Below are 24,871 nucleotides of genomic sequence, written 5' to 3'. Positions count from 1 at the left end.
GTCTTTTTCATGGCGTTTGGAGCAGTCAGCGGAAATGTTTTATAACTGAGTAAGAGAATGTGAGCCAGAGTAATCTTGATTTTTAAAAAATATTTTTGTTTTAAAGCAAGGCAAGCATTATGGCATCCAAAAAAACACAAACTCCTACATGGAACTCCCTGCAAAAACTCTTCACCAAATGTCTTGTAACTTTTTGCGTCTATTCTAGCCAACCCCTCTCATCCACTCTATGATGACCTGTAGGATAGAGTGTGCACCTTCAGCCAGACGCTCACCCTTCCGAACATTAAAACGGAGCACTGCAGACTTTCCTTTTTACCCACCACCATAAAACTGTCCAACTCTTAAGAACTCTCTCCCGAAGTGCAATGTTGTCCTTGTTTTGGCCCTGGTGTTCTGTGTGATGTCCGCTGTGTTTCTTGTGTCCTTGTTGATTTTAGCTCAGTTTTTATATTTTTATGCTTTATTGCTATTTACACTATTGTATTGTGCTGCTGGAACGTCTTAATTTCCCCTCAGGGATAATAAAGTTAATCTCATCTCATCACTTGTGTGACCAAATTACAAAATGCTGTAATATCTTTGCATTGCATAGCTATAGCATCGCAAATAAACAAACATGAAGCTCATCTGAACATTTAAGCAGGAATGTAGTTATTAGAAGTTTAGTAGTCTATGGTTTCTGTGTGAGGTAGCCGTGTGTTTGTGACTGCATTCATCGACATTTTCATTGGAAGATGAATGTTAATCGATTAATTGCCAATAACAGTTTAGTCAATCAAAATTATCTTATCCAGTAAGGTAGAAGATGAAGGATATGCATGAGTGTCTTACTTTTTATTACTGTAGTGAGCCAAGAGGAAAGTCATTCAGACAGCACTGCATTGAGCACCATGATGAAGACTTTTGTGGTGCTTAATGGCTTCTGGCCAGCATTCAGGTATTAAAGATGAGCAACATTTGTATTGGAAAATGGCTAATATAACAAGCCTGTCTCTGCATTGAATGTCATGTGTCCATGGCTTACGAACATGCTCTATCAACTTACGGAATTTTGTCCACTGTACTTCGTTTGTTTTATCAATTTCTCAGTTATTAATTCACTTTGATGCTGACGATCCATTAAGACTAATGTATAAAAGTTGCATTCCTAGTTTCTAGTTACAAGGCTGCACAGAGATGCTGTGAAAATGAAATGCTCATTCATAACTCTGTCATTTTAAGCACTGTTTGTTCTCTCCCCAGCTCCGCAAATGAAGCCATGGTAACGGAGTTTTTCCTCTTGTGGTGAAACTGCCTGGTAGACAGTCAGAGGCATCATGGCGGAACTGCCTATTGCCCCGGGCCAGGTCTACATCGAGGTGGAGTACGACTACGAGTACAAGTCCAAGGACCGCCTCATTACCATCCGGCAGGGGGAATGCTACATGCTGGTAAAGAAAACCAACGAGGACTGGTGGCAGGTGAGGAAAGAGGAAGGGACTAAAGCCTTTTATGTACCTGCTCAGTATGTCCGCGAAGTCCGCAAAGCCCTCATGCCTCCTTCCAAACCCATCCCACATCCTCCTGCCAACACCGGCAACACGTCTCCACTTAGAGCAGGTTCACTTTGGGTAAAACCTTCGAATCTGGAGCTGGGACTCCACGATTTGCCCGCCGAGAACCTCCACAGACATGAGTCCAGCTATCGGCGCTCTCCTTCTGCACAAACGGCCTCTTCGGGCAACTTTAGTCCTCCCATTCCACGCAGGGACAGTAACCACCACCACCACGCCCCCACCACTCCCACCGACCACGACAGAGCTCTGGCTGAAATCCTCCTCCACGGCCCCCAGCCCTCTTCCAAAGGAGGGTCCAGCACTCTGCCCCGGACCCGAGCCAGATCCCCAGACATGGTCAGGGCCCCGCTGGACGTGGACAACACCCAACACTGTGACTCTGCGGGCGAAGAGAGGCGCACCAACGACTCCGAGTCTGGAGACGAACTGAGCAGCTCTTCCACAGAACATCTCCAGGTAAAGTCACAGCTGGTCTTGTTTTGTTGCTGTTGTGTGCCTTTTTACATGAGAAGGTTAGCACTAATATTGGTTTAGTGTCGATTCAATGGATGTTACTTCAGCAGTTTTAAATAAAACCTTTTATATATTTACCAAGAGAACTCATATACATTAGTACCATACAGGCATAGTGACAGTAGTTTAAGGTACGTATCAAGCAACAGAGCTGTCTTCAGCCATTTTCTCTTATCAGACAACTGTCAGTGTTTGTGGACAGCTTTTTACATTCAAACGGTATCAAGCTATGAGGACTGTTTGCTCTTAACAAATGTAAAATAAGAGCTTTCAACAAGCCCATGCTAATTGTGGCTTTTCCAGTCATAGTGTTAATTATTTGGTATTTTGCTTTTATTGGAAAGCATCAGTGGAAAGCAATGGAGATGCATACAGGAAATGACAGGAAGAGCAATATTTGTTGAGTGATATGCAACAAAGGTCCGCCAACTGAGGAACAAACAAAGGCGTGTACCGTAACCATTAAAATCAAACGTTTTCTGTCGATGATTCACTGGCTCACACTGTGATTGTCACTGTTCTTCCTGTCAATCTAGTCACGCTGCAGTGATCTCACCTCTTGAACCCCTTACAGAAAGTTTTGTTGAAAAGGAGAGTCAAGTCTAAAAGCTACGTTAAAGCAGCGCCGGTGAGATGAGTCAGCTGATTAACCGCTGGTCAGTGGTGGTGTTTGTTCCTCGAATCATTAGCTCAGTCTGCTGCAGAACAAAGGCAGGGGAGAAAGTAGAAACCGGGTCTCAGCGGTGCTGCTTCTGGCTGTAGAGCCCATTTTCTGCATACAAAGAAGTAGAGAACAGTATAAGTTGTTCATGTTACTCCTGCAGAATGCTGTCACAGTTGTGGAAATGTGACCTGAATACGAATGTTAATATGTCAGAAATAATAATTAGACAAGATTTGGGTTCTAGCACAATTATTGCTCTGCAGATTTTTTTTTTTTTACTTCATAACTCACTTGAACAGATTTGTAGCAGCTAATTTTGTATGTCTGTGGGAGGTTATTTGTCTTTTATCAACTAGTTATCATAAACCCTTTAACTTTTAAAGAGGCAATATTCTTTCTTTTCATTTTTGAATGATATAACAGTAAAATATTCATAATATAATGGACTACAATAAATTCCAAGGCCTTCATTTAAAATGGAACATACTCCTCTGCAATAAAACAAAACTACATTTCAAGAAACCCACATATTTTGAACATTTTTGATCATATTTTGGGTTGACACCTGAAATGAACTTGGCAATCCACCCAAAACACATTTAGTCTAAAGTATAAAGTAAGAAAAATATTTGATTCAGGTTGCCTGTGTAGTTTTAAAATACCATCACAATGTAGGTTTTCTTGTCATTGATCTAACCACAAAGAAATATAAACATAATATATAGAATAAGACTTTTTCTTTCAGACTTTCTTCAGTCACCAGGGACAACAGAGCTGAACAGTTCATCTTGTCCACTTTAGTTTCAGAATTACTGATTTCAGTGCGTTGTGTCACACTTTGACGTCACTGCTGACTCACCATGTTGTGTGTGAAAGGTTATCTAAAAGCAAACGTATACAATTTCGATATCTTCTCCTAAAGCAGCTCAGCTACAATGGAGCTCCTTCCTTCCTCAGCCAGTCTGTGTGCCGTTTAAATGGCAGGACAAAGGTCAAAGTAGTCAAACTTGTTTTCGGGCATGTATACAACCAGTCCAGCTTTGTGTGTCAGTGAATACTCTGGGATTTTGTCATTCTCAGTGCAAACATTAAAACAAAAGCAAAATCCCTGTCTTTGGCCACATTACTAATCTGTCTGTCGCATCCTTCTTCCTTTCCTTTCTCACTATTTTGATTGGCTTCTTTAAATTAGATATCAGGACACATAAAATACAGTTACTATACAGTTTATTCACTATTTTTTAAATTAAAATCATGAAAGTGCAATCTAAATTGTAGCGTGCTTTTTACTTGTCCGCCTCACACATATCTGACGGAGCAGAGACGCTGCTGTTTTAATCTCTTCAGCTGGCTGCAATGGTGACGTCTAAAGTGTATTTTTATGCTTCAGTTCAATTGTTCTGCGTTTTGGGACATAGTTGTGTAATGGGCTTTAAGCACTTCCAAACTGTGGGTGACCTGCAGCTCAATACTGTGCCTAAATGCATCCTGTGTAGATGAAGATGGAGTGCCGGAGCTGCTGCAGCTGCTACCTTCTGCAAGTAACCACAGCAAGAGAGAGCATTAATGCTTTACCCTGTGCTAGTTTAATCATGCAAAGCTGAAAGACAGAGTTCATAGTTTCAAGTTGGAGTCAAGTTGGTCTCACAAAATAGAAGACGCTGTTATCGAAAATGTGAATGTGTTCTGATGTTGTAAATCATCAGTTTATTTCAGTATTTTAGTGAAAGGAAAGTAAAATGGGTATGTTTAAAGTCCTGACTGATTTTTTTTTTAAACTATCTCTCTACTGTAAGTGTGTTATTGGACTCTACAGTCACTGACACATGAGCTTTTTACCAACTCATACATGTGGATAAAAGCTGCAACACCAGCTGTGATGTCAGCATAAATGTTCACGCACTTGTTTTTGAGGATTAAAAGGTATATCCACCAGTGGACAGATTGTGGCCGAATCATTCTTGTATTATCTTCCTTAGGAATGTACACTTTTGCCCAACGTAAACCGAAACCATCGCGGCACCAAAATAGATGGCAATATTGTGCATGATGGGATCCGAGCAGCAGACATTGTAGATGGTTTCTCAGCCATGCACACTGGCACTCTGAGTTTCTCTTTAAAACTTGCTGGTCATGTGCTTCTGCGTTCATCCAAAGATGTGTTTAAGCTTCACTTCCAAGGAATGTGGAGCATTCAAGGAGGAAACAAATGATGGGATGTCATCACTTTCACCTATAATGTGTTTTTCTATTTTAGGACATGCAATTGATACATCTTTTGATGTACCAACAGATATAATCTTTGTTCTGGAATCTAGATTCAGCTTGTCACTGTTCGTATCTGTACTGAATGGATGGGCCTCCATGTTGCTGCAGCACCAGTGTCATCAAGAAGATTTATGAACTGTAAACACAGTGCTGTTCCTTCAGTGACTGTTGTTTAGTCAGTAGTGCAGCAAAGCTCATGTGAGCCGGCTGGTGGGCGTTTCCGCCACAAGCCTGGTGATGTGAAACTGCTCCAGTATCAGTGGGCTGCTTGTTTGCTTTTCCTCAGTTCTGGCAGCATGCTGCTGGTGACAACAGCTCAGGTGTGAGTCAGGACTTCTTAAAATACACAGATCCTGCCCCTCCCCACCTCTGTTCTCACATTTTCTGCTCTCATGATTTAGCCATCAGCCTCTTTTCTTTCCTGAAGGATATCTTTTTTAGGATAAGGAAAGAAATGATGACTGTTGAAGCAGGAAAAGAAGGAATGGATATAAAACCCAAGCAGCAGCACACATGCAGGAAGTAGAGCAGGTCTGGGTCCTTCTATCCAGCTGGTTCTGCTGATTCTGATAAGCTACTCGAGTAGCTGATGAGTGTGCCAAGCTCTTATCTGCTGCACTCCAGGACCACTTTGTCACTACTTTAGTTTTTTGTTCTCCTTTAAGCAACTTCTACTGTTCTATCATTGTTTCATCTATTCATCATTACTCAGACAGCTGAGCCTATTATTAATAAAGTTTGGAAATGATCTGTGTCCAAAGATGGGCCCAAATGGGTGTTAATGTCCCATTTGTGTCAGCTTAGACACTGGTTGCTGGTTTACTATTAATGAAATCTGAGAGACTGATATAGAAATCAGGCTGTTACAAAGCTACTCTACATCCTTTTAGTTTAAAATTTGCTTTCCCTGTTGCCAGTCACATCAGCATGAAAACCTGTCTAATTCTGCATTAAAAACAATTCATGTTATGCAGCCAGTGGTTTGGGACAAATACATTTACTGTTAGAGCCATGGTATGTATTTGGCTTTTGATTAAGCTGCACAAAAATTGAATGTCCAGTTTGCTTTGTTAATTCAAAATGCAATGGAGAAGAAATTATACAAATGGATAAAAGCTTGGATAGCTTTTTGTGAGTAACATGTCCTTTTAGAGCCTTTAGACTTTTAGAGCATCCTGTAGGCACTATTGTATTACTTTCTTCTTAAAGTGATCTTTCCTAAAATTTGGTGCCACTTGTGTCCTCTAATGCAGTGGCCTTTTTTAAAATCATCACAATGTTAAAGTTGTTCATTTGCTGAAAGCTCGACGCTTCCAGCAGTTTAGCTCAGATGTTATCAGTGGGTTGGAGTTCGCTTAAATTTGCATTTGGCCATTTCTCACAGGTTCATATGCAAGGATACAGGTTTTGCAAAACGTTTTTACATTTAGACTCAACATATAGCCAAGGTACCAGATCTTTTCCCATGCTGTTGTCGACACCACCTTCACCATTTGTGGTAATCACTATATACAAAGCAGAAAGCACAGCGTTTAGAGGAAACATTCTGCAACGAAACTACAAAGTAATAAAAGAAACCGTGCAGTCATATGTGGGAAAAACAATACAGACCTGCCACCACATTATTGCAGAGTTTCTTGCAAGCCTTTAAGGAAAACCTCCGAGTTACCAACTGAGATATGACTGGATACTTTTGTGCATACAGTACTTCTCAAAGCCTCTGGCCACAGTGGATTGGACATTGTATTCGCTGAAGCAGATGTTTCCCTCCAGCCTCTGAATAGAATGCCTGTCCAGGTCTCAGTGTGTTTTAATTTGCTGCTTCACTGCACCGTCTCATCCATTGCTTTTCATCATCCCTCTTCCTTCAGGATCATAATAATCCATCAGCAGTTGTGAGAAGCATTAAGTATGCTATGTATCGTTTGTTGTAACCTCACATAATTAGTTTAAGAAATTAACACTCAGTATTCGCCCCAGAAACACAGCATTTTTTAGATCTGCTTGGCCGCTTCTCTTGTAAGAAGATAATAGCATGTGTTAATTTGTTGTCTTGCAACTGATTGAGTGTATGAGAAGAAATTTACTGCACATTATGTTTATCCAAGTTCAGGCTTTACAAGTTTGATATTGAAAGAATACATTGACAGGAGAGTTATAGCTGGAGCTTTTAGCTCTTTGTGTGGAGAATAATAGCCCTTAAACTCAGGTTTAGATAATATTATGCATATTTGCACACTGGGCATATTTATGTGATTACATGTTAAATGTGTGTGCTACAGGCATCAAATTATACTGTTTTATGAGCTTAATCCTTGTGTGACACGATACCAGTTCGTGTTTGTCTGAAGTTGCCGTTTGACCGCGGCCAGAAACTGTGTGATGTGGATTTAGAAAAAGAGGATTTGGGTTATCAGAACAACCACCCAAAGTCTTACCTGCATCACACGATGAACCAGAATCATTTAAGTCCTCTAGGTCAATAAAAAAATCTTGTATTTGAGTCTAGTGCACAGATATTGGTAGTGAAAAAAACAGCCCTTGGAGAAAATCTGAGGCTGTGTAGAACATCCTTATTAACTGATTACTTTTTCAGAAAAAAAACGACCTGAAACTTTAGAATACAACCTTTGACATGATGGTTTAATGCCTCAATTATCTCAATTGATTCATTAGCATGGAACTGTTGAATTTGCTACTAAAGGCCTCAAAAAAGACACTAAGCATGCAAATCAGCTGTTGATTTTCAACACTTTTTAGCTTCTGCTTAGTGTCTCACTTTTGAAAGTAGAACACACTTAAGAGTTCCCACCTCTCTGTACCCCCCACCTTTAATTGTCGCAGTCAATAACATGCACTCAACCCTTCAGACTCCCATCGTTCTTAATGACAGCCGCAATCAACTAAAAACCTCTAATGACGCTCAGAGGGATGATGGATTGGAGGAAGCACTTCCTCATTTCTTTGATTACCTGCTGTGGCAGGAGGTTGAGTTTGTGACTTTACACTGTCGCACCTTGTTGTACATTATGTAGTTCACCACAGCACATGAAATAAGTAATTTATCGATACAGTTCCTCATTCATTCTCCATACAGGCACACATTCAGAAAGTCTTTGTGGTCTTGTTAGTGTCACACCCTTTTCTGTTGAGTTAAGACTCTCATATGAGCAGACACATCCATACAAATTTGTCCATCTGCACACACAGATCTGTTTATGGGGGCCAAGCCATCTGCACTGCTGTTAATTCTCTTTCTCTGCTTTATTAAAAAGGCTTATTATATCACATGTTTGCGAGAGGATCTGATCTCTTTCAGGGAGTTTCCAGTGTTTTAAAGCTGAAAACCTCCAGATGGAAATATAATAAACAATGGACTCCAGTTTGTAAAGACTTTAAATAAAGCGTGAATTAATTACAGTGGAGCACGTTTCGGGGTGGGCGATCTGGCCAAAAAGATCATATGCTCATCTATTGGGGCAGAATCACGATCCACAATCTAAATTTGGTTGAGCTCAGGCGATCACATGGTTAGTTGTACATATAGATGCAAACTCTCTGCATCCTGTTTTCACTCTGCCTTTGTTCTGAATGTGATTCTCTGCTGTTTTCATGCTTGTTGAGTTTCCACCCGATAAGACCAGCTGGATAATCGCTATTGATGTTACAGAGTGACGATCAGAGAACACAAAGTCACCAAATGATGCTTCACTTATTAGTTCTGGAGACAGGCAACAGTACCATGGTTCCAGATAGTCGTTTGCTCCAAAGCTGCACAGTAGGGATAGTTTTTGAAATGTAAACATTCAGAAAGGAAACATTTGAACAATTGAAGTTAGATCATTTCTGGGATAAACATCATAACTCTGCTAGATGTTAAAGATTTACAACTTTCAAATGTACACCCCAGCTAACTGCTGGGTGGTAAATGACAATTCTAGCTGGAAACAGCTGATTTTTATTGGAATATCTCCATAGGGGTAAAGAGAAACATTTCCAGTAACCATCACTCCTGTGTTCTAATGCTACATAGCTAATGGTGTTGAAAGGCTAATTGGTGATTAGAAAACTGTTGTGTAATTATGTCAGCACATGAATAAAAGTGTGAGTTTTCATGGAAAACATGAAATTGTCTGGGTGACCCCAAGCTTTTGAACGGTAGTGTATAATTACATGCTGCCTGTCCAAAAAAAAGTTGCACAGTCTAATATTTCATTGGACCACCTTTAGCCCTGAGCACAACACACTTTTTTTCTAATTAGCCTCACTGATCAGTGGTTTTGTTAATACTACATAGCTGTTTAGTCCCAATCCTCTTAGCTCCCTTTGCATTGTGAAAATGCTCTTACTTTCACTATTAAAGATAGCTGTGAGTTCTACTGTTGATTTCCTAAATTTTCAGGGGAGATAAGAAATGACACAAGAACCACCTGATTAAATTTAGACAGTGGTGCGTCTACTCTGGATCCATGGATTTGTTAAAGTTTTCTGTGTCATTGCAAGATAGAGGCACGGCGTCACTGTAACTATGACAACAAGTGAACGCTACGTCAGCTACCTGCTGATGATCAAATGATTGTGATCCTACTACAAATCCACCGCTGTGGACTTACTGGGACTTTTGTGTCAGAAATCATACAACGACCGAGCAGCCTTGGCAGAGTGCTGTGATCTCTGAGTGCTTTTCTTGTTTCTAATTGTGTCGCAACCAATTCTGATTTTGCTTCGTTCAGGTGAAGCAGGCAACTTTGAACTCTGCTGTACTAATTTAATGGTGCTATCATTCGATGTACAGTTTATCTGAAAAGTAGATCATCAGTGACTTCAGATTGCCCATTCCTGCCTATTGATCAAGTTTTATTTTGTTCTTTTTCATCCTCTGCTGTTTGCTGATGAACTCAGGAATTACATATTTTGCTGAAGGGCACTGTGATGACGCTAACTGTTGACAAAAGGTGCGTGTAAGTGACATTGTAATGAAATGAGCAGACTTGTTCTCTCTCATTGTCTTCCCAACATTTGCTGAGCTTGTTAGTTGTGTTATGTGTTTTTCTTACCTCAGTTGTTTCACCTTATCTTACTCGGGCATGTTTCCTGCCGGATTGTTTGTGGATTATCGGTGACCTTCTGTCACAACCCCACTTCTGTTACATCTGGGCCACCATTTGGACAACCAGAGAACTGTCGGCACAATGAAGCATTGTGTTTATTAGGGCTGCAAGCAGTATATTTTACTATTGTTTTCTTGAATAAATCCATCACAATTACTGGAGCCCTAACTGATGTCTTCAAATTGTTTGCCATAGCTAAAAATATCTCAGAATAATAAGAAAGTAATTTACTGACCTCTATGACAAAGAAAAATGGCAGCAGTTTATGTTTTATGAACTGGACCCAACAAATTTGTGGTATTTTTGCTAAATAGATTAAGATATTAATTCAACTCATTGTCTTTGTCCTGTCAAAGAATGTTTAAGCACCAGTTACTAGATCTTTGGTGCAATTATTTCACTTCTTCTGTTGTGGATAGTGTGATATTCTGAGATTTGAACCTCAGAATGACTTCACAGATGTCTCCTTTCAGAAAATCACCGTCAGCAAACAGCAAGTCATTTGGGAAAAGGCAAGGAAGTCTCAGTGGAGTAGTGCAGAAGTGGTGGTGTCAGATTGTGTGCTCATCACTGATGGTATGAAGCAGTCCTGTGGGGTTTGTAATACTGCTCTGTGCTGTTCTCAACCTGGGACACAAACACTCAGAGCTTCAGGCTGTCTGGCAGCTGACCCACAGCTTTGGAGTGTGTTTGGCTCTTGTGTAACAGAGCAGTGGTGAGGTCAGGTTTGACACCCTCGCTTTGAGTCTTGTTTATTTTTTATCACTCTCTTCTTTCCTTTTTCTGCTACCTTCATTTAAAATTCACCCTGTCTTCATCCAGCTCTTTCAACTTACCTCTTTGTTTTGATGTGATGCAATTTTTACCTCTCTTTAATGCAGCTTCATCATAAAAAAATAATAAATTCTCAATCTCAGTACAAATATTGTTAATATAATGTTAATTTCTCTCGAGAAGCACTTTTTTTTACAATTGATAAAATTAGTCAGCTGGGATGTCCAACAAAATTCATTTCTCATATCGACAAAATGCATACCATAATTCCCATTTTACCATGAAACTGCCATGCTCATTGATTTATATTAACTATTGCAGTGCAATAAATCAACCAATGATTTTAAAGGGAGGATTACTTTGCTAAAAATAGCATAGTGACTTGACAAGTGGGAAACCTTTCCATTGTCTGACATGGTTTTTAGGGGTTCAGAATGGACCCTTTGGGTGAAAGTAAAGAGTGCAGAATTGCAAGTTTGTAAGCACAATCTGCTATCTAATTAAAGGTTTTTAAAGATGCTGTTTTTTGGTGTTTCATAGTTGATTAACTGTGTGGAAGTGATTGCAGTCATTTCCTGGAAGGCAACCTGATAACATAGATCACTGTGCTGCTAAAACTCTGAGTCAGTGCTGCACTAAGACTCAACAAATGCCATCAAAGCGGAAACACTGAATTTTATAATGACATGGACAGTGAGTGTTGTTCCTCACTTCTCCCACAAACACGTCTCTGGATGATAGACGTCTAGTTTCTGATAGCCGTGCGACACTGTCTGTGCTTGCATTGATTGTAGGAGTTGTGTCAGAAATTGCAGCCGAGATGTGAAGATTTACAGCCGTCCCACTGATACAGAAACAGACTTTTATTAGAACAGAAGGCTTTAATTGCAAGAAATGTTTTTATTACTAAACCATAATGTAGCATGATGAGCAGTGGTGATCTTCATCATGTCGGAGGGAAGTTAGACATTTAAAAAACACAACCGTCACTAGTATAACAACTCCCCTCGATACTGATTATGAGGGATAATCCAGTGTAAACTGTACGACTTCTTTGATTGGAGACACAGAGGATGCACAAGTGTGTGTGTTTTTCGGCACGCTCTTCCTCACTTTATGCAGCTTTTCCTAATCCCTGTGGAAGCTTCAGTTGGATATCTGGCCGAGTGTGTGTGTGAGCGTACACATGCATGTTGGTTATTATGTCTGCCGCTGCGTCCTGCTGCATTATGGCATTATGTGAACGCAGGTCAAGCAGCGTGTGTCGTGGCAAATTGGGGAGAGCGAGCATCACTGAGCTCTGTGTGCTCTCTCTGTCTCTCTCTCTCTCTCTCTCTCTGTTTATGTAAGAATGTGTGAGTGAATTAGAGTTGGTGTGTGTTTTTCGAGGGTGTGTGGGGTCTCAGAGTGACATTATCTGGTTTGCCACAGTGACATGTCAGTCAGAGAGAGAGTCGGTGAATAGGCTCGGGCTGCCGTGTTTCTCTGCATCATCAGTGTCCTCGTCAGCACTGCCGGCTACAAGACTTATTCCTCTGCGGCGGCAACTCAGCTACAGGACAGTATGTACCCAGATGAGAATGAGACGGTAAGACGGCTTCTTTATCCGTGCATGCACTGACAGCAGGGACACTCCGAAATACAGAAACAGTCGACTTCAGTGCTCGCACAACTACATGCACATTATTGTCCCAGTCAGTGCAACCCCTCGGGATGTTGTACTCTACTGTACCTAAGTAATGTCCTGCACAGTGACTCATGCTTGTGAATAATTCCAACAAAATGCAATTCTTGGGTGGCAGGAAGCGTACAGATGCACACATGGCAGCTGGCACTGTTGCATTTGCTGTTTGTTGCACTCAGAGAGATTTAAGGGAAGTGCTGTTTGTTTTTAATTTCATCTGGCATGCTGCTGTATATTGTGCTGATTTTTGATCCCGGTCACGCATGCAGAGGGTGTTGATCTCTAAAGTTTGTCTAGAAAAGCTTTCAGTCATACACGCACTCAGAGCTTATGGGGCTGAAGCTCTGTATTTTTCTCCATTCTCCGTCTTTGTCTCTCTCTCTCTCTCTCTCGAAAAGCAGCTGATCTTGCGGCTTTTGTTCACAAGCTCCAGGCACACTTGTGTTTATCATCCATTCATTCCGCTTGAGCGTGCACAGCCATCCATATGTTGATTGATTGTTGAAAATCCACCTACTTTTTCTGCCGATTGAGTTTAAAAAAAAATTAAAAAATCCACTGCCAGAAGGAACAGACGCTAGGTTTGGTCTCTTCCTGAGATGTTTGAACTGATGACGGCATGTGACACGATAGCTAAGAGGATGCGCTAAGCACTTGCTGGGCTTCATTACATAAGCGGCAGCTACGTAACATTTGTTTGGACAGCTGGCTGGTGAGACGAGCTCGGGACAGCAGTGATGAAGAGAGAGGAGACAGGGAGGAGGCAGACAGGACACTGTAGTCTGTGAGGTTTATTTGGAGTTTAAATATACTGTGTTTTACTTTGCATGGCTACAATAACTGCTATTTTGCATGTTAAGTTGACAGATTTATATACAGAATATTTCTCAAGATGGTGCTTTACCAGAACTGGGTGCAAACTTTACTCTTTCGTGTCATGAAAAATGAATTTTAGTGGCAACATAAGTTCCTTCTCTAAACATTATTGTCATTTTATTAAACAGCTAATCCTGTGCACCTCCTTGTATTACATTAGTTCCTTTATACACTGCAGTTTAAAAGTTTGGGGTCATTTAGAAATGTCCTTTTTTTTTTTTAAAAGAAAGCAGTTTCTTTCAATGAGGATAGCATTAAATGAATCAGAAATGCAGTCTAGATATTGTTAATGTGGTTAGTTTTTATTTTTTGTAATGGAATATCTGCATAGGGGTACAGAGGCCCGTTTCCAGCAACCATCACTCCTGTGCTCTAATGCTACATTGAGTTAGCTAATCATGTTGAAAGGCTAATTGATGATTAGAAAACCCTTGTGCAATTATGCTAGCACATGAATAAAAATGTGAGTTTTCCTGGAAAACATGGAATTGTCTGGATGACCCCAATTTTTGAACAATAGTGTACATCAGCAGCAACAGTCCTTGTGTTAACGACACAACTCCTCGTGTATGAGAAAAACTCGCTTTTCCTCCAGTGATGAGCCTCTAACTCGTCCAAACCACCGTGTATATCTGAGCAGCCACTAAATGACAGTGAGCCATGCACCATGTAATTGCCTGGTGAAATATAAATAAAGGTTTGCGTTTGGCCCTGCCCATGTGTACTCATGCTCGTCTGGCTCCCGACACCGTGCGCTGAAGTTCCTTGCTTTCCAGCAGAAAGGACTGTCTCTGTGTGCACTTTGTCCTCGATTATATTCAGGGTCAGAGATGATTAACTTGGCAACGTGGGACCAGTATTTTTTGCCCTTACATTTAGCCTGGTTTTGATCTAATAATGGCGACATTCCTCTCTTATAAAACTGTGGCTATCTTGCTGTCAGACTGTATCCTTATGTAGTTGTGGTAAAGTCCAGGAAATAAAAGTCACTGACAGACTGTAAGAAACTTGAAACATGATCCTCAAATATGAAGTGCCGCAGCTTCCACCTAGTTTGTTTCATTTCATTTAATTATTCAGTCTGACTTGGTGTTTTATGTTCAATCGTTTCTATTTGGCAGGGTGTTTTGTCTTTGCAACAGTCACACAAATGTTGAAGAAATTTAAGCTAGTAAAGTGACGTTCACACCTGTCTCTGTTTTTTATGAATGCATCTCCTTGTCTGGCTCTGATGTCCCCGTTCTTTATTATGTCTGCAGAGGTCTGACAGGCTGCTTGTAGCGATGCGCCATGATGTCTCCGTCATTATCAGTATTGGGATATAAAGGGTTTAAAATTCAATATTGACATTGGCCCAAAACTAATGTTGACATACGGATAACCCCCGACAGGCTACAAGTTTGCAGTTTTGTTTGAAAATGTTACATAAAAAAGAATCTGACATGTTTTATATGTAAGTTTAAGTAGTTTTTGTGTCCAGCGAGTGTGGATATTTCAGAAAAGCATTGTATGTAATGTCTACACCCGCCAGCGTCATATCAGGCTAAAAGGAGGAATGTTTTTCTGTTAATTTCTCAGCAGCACATGTGTTTTTTTTGCACTTAGATGGAAAATATGTGCATAATCCAGAATCAGCATCGGTAGTCAATGTGTTGGAAAACTAATTGGAAAATCTTGACATAAAGGAAAGAAATCGAGTAATTATCAGACGCATTTTAGCAGAAATTCAGAAATCTGCAGCCAAGCTAGCGTTTAGCATCATTCAGTTTTTAGAACAACCTCTATTGAAAAAATCTCAACAGCGTGGCTGTAAGTGCAATTACCTACCTGAAATTTTGTTTTTGTTCTTTGGTTATATGTGTTTTTGCACATTTTCTTGACTTTTAAAAAAAAAAAATTCTCATCCTTTGTTTTCCCCTAAAACACTGTGCATAGTTCACCTATTTGCGGTATCACATTCATTGCAGTTTTTATAACTGTATTAATAATTTACAGATATTGTTTCACCTCCTCATGTTTGAAATGGACGATACATACATTGTCATTGTCATGTTGTCGTACCATTACTAACATTATCATAACTACTACCATAATTTCAAACATAAAACATGTATCGATGGGAACATGTGAAGGAATTACACATATGTTGTGTGGATTTCTGAAGCTGAAATGAGGACAATGCAGTCAGGCAGATTTAGTGTTCAGTTACAAAGACGCTTAGCCTAGCCGCGCTAGACAACCCACGGCAACGAATTTAATTCTCTGCCATTGTGTGTCTAGTTACCCTCCATAAGGTTCGAAGTTGGATGCTCCTAAAACTGGCCGGACAAATCACCATGAAGTGTAGAGTCAGAAGGCGGGCGTAACGAAGTGACAACAGAGGCGCGACGATTCTGACAGAAACAACCGGAAACAACTAGCCTAGCTGTGCTAGACAACCCACGACAACGAATTTAATTCTCTGCCAGGGTCGACAACAAAAACGACAACAGTCGTTGAGCTCCATTAGCACCGACTCTGAATAATCTTTCTGTTAACATGTCTGTAATATACTTGAGCTTCACCCTTTGACTGTATAAATAAGGCTTCACCGAACTACCGCATCCTCTGATTTCCGGCACTCTAGGAACTATTCATTGCGCTGATTGATTGTATACCTACCCAATTGCTGCAGAGTGATTTGAAAGACGACCTTTTAGCCAGCCTCCCTCCCTGTCAAGAGTTCCTAGGCCCTTGTGTCTTCAGACCTGGGTCTAGCGCGGCTAGGCTAAAAGACGCTTTCTCCTCAAAGCTCCCAATGCGTTACTTATATGTCAGTGGGTCAAGCAAATGAGTTTTTTTTTTTCCACAGAGCTCTACATTTGAGTCATGCCTGGTTGTGACAAACAGGGCAGAGGTCACAGGATAAAGAAACCAGTGTGTAAGTGGTAGCGGTATGAACTGGTTGCGGATCAATGACAGGATGATCCCAGCTTAAGCTTTGTTCTAGTGCTGAGCGTGGCATATGGCCGATTTAAGCTTCTAGTTATGTTTCAGGGGTTTTTTTCTCCACAATTTATGAACCCGTAGTTGCATACTAATGTATTAGTCATGACACCAGATCTCATTCACTGGGTTTGGAAAGGGTTTACTGAGGTGAGGTATCGACATGCCTAGTAGAGGCTGAGAGGTAAAATTAATGTCACTGTTTGTGTTTTATGGATAGTTTCTAGACAAAAAGTAGAAAATGTGCCTGCAGACTGAGTCTTTTCTGCCTTTGATGTACTTTACAAGGAACAGGTTCTGACATTTCTTCATAGCTCAGGGCCTCCTTATTTGGAGTGTAATCCTGAATTACCAAAGACGTGTTTCGACAAGTGTTTGCTGAATTTCCTCAGCACGATGGGAGCAGCCTGAGCATGGCATAATAGTGAGATGGTTCAGTTGCATAACTACAAATTGAATTTCAGTGCCCTGTTTTTTTTAAAATGTTGCTTCAGTAATTCAGGCTAACTCGCTGTTATCAGGCTAAAATAATCCTGTTAATTCTCATTGAGCTAATTCTGCTCTTAGAGTGCAGTTTGAGAATTGATTTATTAATAGTTCTTATATTTATTTAAATCTATGATCAGCATCTTTGTAAGGATGCTGATCATAGATTTAAACAGGAAGTACAGCCATGGGAACTTTCCCACAGTGCCCTGGGACAATATAAATGAGTCTCACTTTATGTCTAGCCCTGCTTTTTCTGATGGTGTTTTTTTTTCACATTTTGTCTCACGTTGGTTCATTTTTCATTCAAGTCCTGCAAGTCTGTGAAAGCAGGACATACATGGCTAGAGGTTTTAGATTTGTTTCTGTACTTCAGCTTCGTGTAAACACAGCCCGTAATTCACCTGAAACTTTCCTGAGTTTTTGTCACATGACTGTTGGTCACAGCTGAGTCTCTAATGGTTTTGTAATTGCGACGAAATGTGCCTAATTTTTAGGTTTTTGCCAAATCTAGTTAGTACAAATGGTTTGTCTCCGGTGAAATTTCCGATGAGATATGCAGAATAAAGTTGTTTTGATCAATTATAACAAATTTATATTATTTTCCCAAGTTCAGTGTCAGATTTTTCTACTTTTTATTTTGATTTTTGTTTAGTTTTTGGCCCTGATTTATGCTGTTGTTTTGGTGATTTTGAAGAAAAAGCATAAAAATATAACAAAACATGTCTTTAACCTTACCTTTTCTGGCTTAGAGGTTAAAATTGGATATTACCGGTATATGTAGGTAAACTTTGAGGGATGCTCGTGCTTGATTTGTGTGATTTGTCTCAATGAACAGAAACTCTTAAGTCATAATGATAAGCTGTTACAAAAATTAAACCTTACTAAAATGACAGATCTTCATTTTTAACATTAAACGCCACTTTGTTCTGGCTTCATTTGCCTTCTGAATCATTATCTTGAGCTGTAGTTTTACTGACAAGAGGCTCAAAATCATGATTATATTTCATTGAGATAATTATATCAACGGATCATAGTGACTTTTGAATAACCCCACATGCTCTCATCTGAAGTCATAATCAGCGTTCTTTCATTATGTCTTGAAGAAAGTGAGGCGTGTGTGGCTTGGTTTTGATCCAGTTTAGTGTTTGAGAACAGGTCCAGAGTGGAAGAACAAAAGAAAAATCCAGATTTATGTCAAATAGTCGATATTTTAATCTGCACAACTCAGTTAAGTCCCTGCCTCACAGCTTTTGCACTTATTTATTAACCCATCACCAGATGTTCTGCTCACCGCTTTGTACATTTCAGAGTGATTTGTGAAGAAAATCCTCTTTCTAATACACCCTCTGTCTGGGCCGTAGCGCTGATTGAATTGCCTTGATAAAACATAAAAGAGCAAACACGACAGAGTGAATAATCGAACCTGCAGAGTCATTCTGGGGAATTGGCTGCACACTGTCAGTTTAATGTCAGCTCCTCTCCTGCAGGATGAAAGCTCCTTAACTTCCTGTTCAGACTGGGCCCCGGCGATAATTCCATTTCAGATTAGATTAGTAGATTATTTCAGGAGACTCGCCTGCCTCTTCCTCCTCCTTTTGCTCTTCCTCTTCCTCTTCCTCCTGCATTCAATAATAAAATGCCAAGCAGATATAATCAACCATTATATGCATAATATTGCGCCTGTTGTCCCAGAGAGGAAAATCCTAGTGAGCCCTCTTTGTCCGGTTGAACTGGTTCCACTGTTTTTATGTGTCTTTTTCAGGTTTACTGTTTGAGACGCGATACACACTTTTGCTCATTTGCATTCAAAACCAGAAATACAGGTTCAGGCCCAGTGAATGATTGGTATTCTGAATAGGGAAAAACAAAGCTTTTTCTTCTCCACTCGAGAACAGTTGGATTTTAACATGAATACAAAGTCGGATCACACAAAGCCTGCTGTTGTCGCTCTGCGTTGTCTTCTGCTTACTGTATTCAGGTGATTATTAAAATCTGATCCATGCAGGAAGTGCTTGGAAACCAAGTCTTACCGGTATGGAAACCTCTGTAGCGCTGGCTAAAGATAAAAAATGTGTTCAGCCAAACCACAAGAAAAACATGATTCACTCGCAGCCAGTCACAACAAAGATGTCATTATTTTTTTTATTTGTTCCTCTCAAGACCACCAAGGAAATACCAAAGATAATATTTAAAAAACAAACAGACTATCATGGAATTCAACGCACATAGATACACGAAGAATTCAGTATTTTATTGACTTTATTGCCAATGAATGTTTTGTCCTTGTGGTTTTGACCCTGATTGTATAGAAGGACATTGTACTCACAAAGTTAAATGCAGAGATTCAAACATTGGTGACATTTTGGTTAAACTTTAACCTCTACTATTTACTGTAGTTGTGTGCATACAGTGCATACACTCTGCAGTTTGAAATTACCTTGAATATTTCAGGTACTATTGCCTTCAAGTAACGCGATTTTGCTTTTATCTGGCTTTGAATGAATGTTGCAGATTTGCCAAAGCTTAGCAGTTATTATCCCCCGCCTCCACGAAGTGGAAAATGGGGATATAGGTTTGGCCTCCATCCGTCCGTCCATGCGTCCGAGATGAAGGGGACAGCTTTTCTCGGAAACTGTTACAGCTAGGATTACGAAATTTAGTGTGTAGCTTCACACCATGGACACCTTGATCAAGTTCGAAAATGAGACCTGTGCGATAATATTTAACAGAGTTATGGACCTTGATCACTATTTTGGATATAGACTCATAGACATCACATGTGGCGGGGATATTGATGACCATGTCGTCTTGTTTTACATTGTGATAGTAAGTAATTAAGGATAGTCAAACCTATCAAAATAGTAATAACTGGCCTTTTTTAACACTAACATATAGTTTTGTACCATACAAACAAACTTGTAAAGAGTGTTTACTTCTATTTTTGACAAAAAAAAATCTATTTCAGGAATAGAGGAAGTTGAAATTAGGACTTTTATCTTTCATGGCCAAAATTAACACACAAAGATTTGTTGAGAAATGCACTATCCTGGCAAACAAGACAACAAAAGCCCAACATATTGCTGCTATAGTACAGTTTTAAATGTACACCTGAAGTGGATGAAGATTTTTTGGCCTCTTCCATTGATAAAATATAGGTTCTATAGCTCTTACAAACAGATTTGTAGCCTGTGGTAGCTTTGAGTTCTCTTTGCTAATGCCGTTTTTCTCACTAAACTGCTCACTCAGGCTCAGCACCACGTCTCACTTTTATTTTCAGGCTGGGACTTGTTTGGGTGAAATAGCAAAGTGCACTACAGTGTTTTCTCTGCAAAATTGTTGCAGTTTTCTCTCCCTTTCACCTCTCCGCCTCCCCGCGTGCCCATCTCAGCGGCCTTGCAGGATTTGCGTGGTCATTGAAGTGATCGCAGCCTGCAGTTTATCTCAGGCTGCTCCTCGTTCCACGTTGCTTCACCCGCTGAGTGGCAGCCGACTTATGGAAAACGGCCAGGAGTCATTTCGAAGAGAAGCTACAGCAACACCTGTGCAGTGCAGTTTTTTTCTCCCTTTCCGTTTTTGTCATTTCGCCTTGCATGTTTACTTTTACTGACTACAAATGTTCCCTTCTCAGTTCCTCGGCTCACATTCACAAACATGAGCTTCACACAGTAGATTCTAGGCACTTATTTGTTGGTTTCCTGGTTCATTTCGGTGCCTCGCTAAACTTCCAATTAAAAGATAGTTTGTGAAACCTTTTGTTGTTGTTTTCTTGATATTTCCCACTTGCTTGATTGTTTGCTTTTGGATTAACAACTCTTACACCACATGTTCACCTGGTAGACGAAGTGGTCTGACCAGTTTTGCTGCATAATTTTGCAAAGTCATTAATGACCTTCTTACTGATGCAGCTTGTTACACACGTGGACAAAATTGTTGGTACCCCTCAGTTAAAGAAGGAAAAACCCACAATTCTCACTGAAATCACTTGAAACTCACAAAAGTAACAATAAATAAAAATTTATTGAAAATTAAATAATCAAAATCAGCCATCACTTTTGAATTGTTGATGAACATAATTATTTAAAAAAACAAACTAATGAAATAGGGCTGGACAAAAATGATGGCACCCATAACTTAATATTTTGTTGCACAACCTTTTGAGGCAATCACTGCAATTAAACGATTTCTGTATTTGTCAATGAGCGTTCTGCAGCTGTCAACAGGTATTTTGGCCCACTCCTCATGAGCAAACAGCTCCAGTTGTCTCAGGTTTGATGGGTGTCTTCTCCAAATGGCATGTTTCAGCTCCTTCCACATATGTTCAATGGGATTCAGATCTGGGCTCATAGAAGGCCACTTTAGAATAGTCCAACGCTTTTCTCTCAGCCATTCTTGGGTGTTTTTGGCTGTGTGTTTTGGATTGTTGTCCTGTTGGAAGACCCATGACCTGCGACTGAGACCAAGCTTTCTGACACTAGGCAGCACATTTCTCTCCAGAATGCCTTGATAGTCTTCAGATTTCATCGTACCTTGCACACTTTCAAGACACCCTGTGCCAGATGCAGCAAAGCAGCCCCAAAACATTACTGAGCCTCCTCCATGTTTCACCGTAGGGACAGTGTTCTTTTCTTCGTATGCTTGGTTTTTGAGTCTATGAACATAGAGTTGATGTGCCTTACCAAAAAGCTCCAGTTTGGTCTCATCTGTCCAAAGGACATTCTCCCAGAAGCTTTGTGGCTTGTCAACATGCATTTTTGCAAATTCCAGTCTGGCTTTTTTATGAGTTTTTTTCAGCAGTGGTGTCCTCCTTGGTCGTCTCCCATGAAGTCCACTTTGGCTCAAACAACGACGAATGGTGCGATCTGACACTGATGTACCTTGGCCTTGGAGTTCACCTTTAATTTCTTTGGAGGTTGCTCTGGGCTCTTTGGATACAATTCCAATGATCCGTCTCTTCAATTTGTCATCAATTTTCCTCTTGCGGCCACGTCCAGGGTGGTTGGCTACTGTCCCGTGGGTCTTGAACTTCTGAATAATATGATCCACTGTTGTCACAGGAACTTCAAGCTGTTTAGAGATGGTCTTATAGCCTTTACCTTTAAGATGTTTGTCTATAATTTTTTTTCGGATGTCCTGGGACAATTCTCTCCTTCGCTTTCTGTTGTCCATGTTCAGTGTGGTACACACCTTTTCACCAAACAGCAGGGTGACTACTTGTCTCCCTTTAAATAGGCAGACTGACTGATTATGAGTTTGGAAACACCTGTGATGTCAATTAAATGACACACCTGAGTTAATCATGTCACTCTGGTCAAATAGTTTTCAATCTTTTATAGAGGTACCATCATTTTTGTCCAGGCCTGTTTCATTAGTTTGTTTTTTTAAATAATTATGTTAATCAACAATTCAAAAGTGATGGCTGTTTTTGATTATTTCATTTTCAATAAATTTTTATTTATTGTTACTTTTGTGAGTTTCAAGTGATTTCAGTGAGAATTGTGGGTTTTTCCTTCTTTAACTGAGGGGTACCAACAATTTTGTCCACGTGTGTAGTTCCTTTGCCCATTGTAGCTCATTAAAAAGGGAATTATCAAATGACAAGATGTGTTTAATAATTTCTAATGCATAAACCGTCTGAACTCCAAGAAGTTGCTAAGATTTTTTTTTTTAGAGATTTTCTGTCATATTTTTTATTCACTGTGGACTCATTTTGTACTTAATTATAAAGTTCTAGACCTTTGTGGAAACAGCACAACAATGGCTAGAATTATAAAGAACTCAAAAATGTCTTTCCCACAGGTGTTAATAGTACTGAAAAAAAGATCATTTCACATGCTTTAGATTTCTTTCTACCTAAATTTTGGCAAACATTTTCCCACTACCCTGCACGTCAACTCAAAACTGATATTTCACCATGCTGAATGTATCTTTCAACAAGTTGCTCACTACTTCCTGCACTGTCAGCTATTTTTGAGAACATTCTGCATGTGTTTTCTTGATAAAGCATGTTTTATTTTCCCTATTATTTCCTCTTATATGTTTCCATATGTGTGAACACAGCCTGCGGTTTAGCTCAAAAGTGGTTGAATTTTGTTGCTGAGTCAGTCTTGGCTTCTCAGTTATGTCATGAAATATAGAATTTTTGATTTCTAACAGAATGTGGTGGATTTTTTTTGGCAGATTTTTAAATAAGACGTAGAATAAAATGATTTTGATGAGCTTAGGGTTGGTTAATTTTCTAGATGGACCCACACATCAAACATGACTAATTCAAGGAGAATCAGGAAGTCGAAAAGCCAGTGGTTCTTTCTGTTACCTAGTTATCTGTTAGATTACATACCTTTCAAACCTACTGGCGGGTTTAGAATGAGACCTGATTTTGTTTGTGGACATAAGTAGACTTACATGTGCATTTACTCCCTTAAATATGGCATGCTTTAGTTGGCTAAATCCTTACCTCACAGTCTGATATGTCTTTGTCTACACCTTCACTTTCCTCGTCAGCGTAGTTTTTGTACACACTTGCCTTCAGCCAATAAAGTCGTTTTTGAAAGGAGACGTCCAGGCATGCTACAGGCTGACTGCAGGATCGTCCTTAGCCGGAGGGGATCTCCTCTTCCTGCCTCTGTCTTCCTCATACCTGCCATTTACTCTCCTCCTGCTCCTCCTCCACAAAGAGGTGAACTGTTGAGGCATGCGGCTGTGAGGGAACTCGTGGCTTTATCTCAGTAGCTGCAGGAGAAGGAGAAAAGTATTTGAGTGCTTTTTTGGTCCTCTTCTTTCTCCTTTGCCACATTCTTTAAGGTGTGCAGAAACAGGTCGAAACACGACTCTGCGGTGTACAAAAAAAGAACAAAATGAGCTTTGAAGGAAAGATGCAGAAAAAAATGGAGAAAAGTGAGTGATAGGAAAGGATACATTTTCATTTGATAAGGAAAACACTGCAAAATTAGTTATTACATTACACTTTTAAAACTGAGCCATTTGTGGTTTCCTTTTTAAAGAGAAAATGTGTTGCATTGGCCTGTTTTCCAGCCTTCTGCAATGTCTCTTGGATACGTGATGATGATCAATGAGGCTCTGGCAGGAAATGCAGCAGACTAGCCTACATGGACTGAGAGCGAGAGATGAAGATATACCTCAGCCCCGCAGAAAGCAGCAACGAAACTAATGTGGAAGCATTTTTCATTGTTTCCTCCAAACAGTTAAGTCAGGTTGTTTCCGTCTCTTCATCAGATTTGGAGAGATTGTTGCGGCTCTAGTTGTGCATTATTTTCTCATTACACTCCACCAATTACTCTGCACTGTTGTTGACCTTTTGAAAAGACTTTGGAGGGAGTATTTGGGAGCGCTGTCAAGCTTAATTACACTCTGAGCTTTTCTAATTACTCCGTCATTTTGCTGTTGCATGCTGCTGCTTAGCTTTCCTGCCTGCAATTATTGGCTTCATCACTTGCTGTGTGTTTAACTGGCTTACTGGTCCTGAAGGTGTGCAGTGTTCGCCTAGTCTTTTCCCATGTGTCATAGAGTAGTAAGTATAATCCAGGTTTACGTTTGGTTTTTATATTTGAGCCCAGGTTTGATTATTTTTGGAATTGATTTGTATGCTGTTTATTTTTTCATACGAAAACTTGTAGAAATTGTCTAGTTTTGTCCAACCAATGAACTAAAACAAAGATATATTCTTTTTAGACTGATTAAACAAAGTAAGCAGTAGTCTCAAGATCGCAAGCGCTGAAAGTAGTAAGTTTATACCTTTAAAAAAAATGACCTTTTCCTTGTAAAGTTTCTGTCAATTTATTTGAGTAATCAGCTCAGACTTATAGTTCTGTATGCACTTAATTTCCTGTATTTTTGTTGACAGTTTTAAAGCTGTCATCAAACAGCTTCACTGCTTCTTTATTTAATGCAACATGATGTTAAACAGCAGGGGATCCATCTTAAGTAGTAA

General features: G+C 39.9%; 4 protein-coding genes across 12 annotated transcripts in view; 1 reads left to right on the top strand and 3 right to left on the bottom strand.

Annotated features, from left to right (window-relative positions):
• LOC127535343 (tripartite motif-containing protein 16-like) overlaps positions 1-24,871 on the bottom strand; it is a 599,330-nt gene that overhangs the window by 121,251 nt on the left and 453,208 nt on the right. The gene's annotated exons all lie outside the window — the stretch shown is intronic.
• LOC127535340 (tripartite motif-containing protein 16-like) overlaps positions 1-24,871 on the bottom strand; it is a 520,629-nt gene that overhangs the window by 121,239 nt on the left and 374,519 nt on the right. The gene's annotated exons all lie outside the window — the stretch shown is intronic.
• Positions 1-24,871, bottom strand: part of LOC127535337 (tripartite motif-containing protein 16-like) — a 388,516-nt gene that overhangs the window by 121,104 nt on the left and 242,541 nt on the right. The window lies entirely within an intron of this gene.
• Positions 1-24,871, top strand: part of LOC110953197 (rho GTPase-activating protein 12-like) — a 78,170-nt gene that overhangs the window by 10,493 nt on the left and 42,806 nt on the right. For all 7 annotated transcript variants that reach the window (XM_051953050.1, XM_022197068.2, XM_051953047.1 and 4 more), the window contains exon 2: positions 1,246-2,015. In XM_051953050.1, coding sequence (XP_051809010.1) covers positions 1,320-2,015 — 696 coding nt within the window. In that variant the 5' untranslated portion in view covers positions 1,246-1,319. The remainder of the gene's footprint in view (positions 1-1,245; positions 2,016-24,871) is intronic.

The sequence above is a fragment of the Acanthochromis polyacanthus genome, chromosome 9, assembly GCF_021347895.1.
Source record: "Acanthochromis polyacanthus isolate Apoly-LR-REF ecotype Palm Island chromosome 9, KAUST_Apoly_ChrSc, whole genome shotgun sequence".
Taxonomy (NCBI): domain Eukaryota; kingdom Metazoa; phylum Chordata; class Actinopteri; family Pomacentridae; genus Acanthochromis; species Acanthochromis polyacanthus.
The sequence above is the reverse complement of the archived record's forward strand: the minus strand, read 5'-3'. Positions and strand labels throughout refer to the sequence as shown.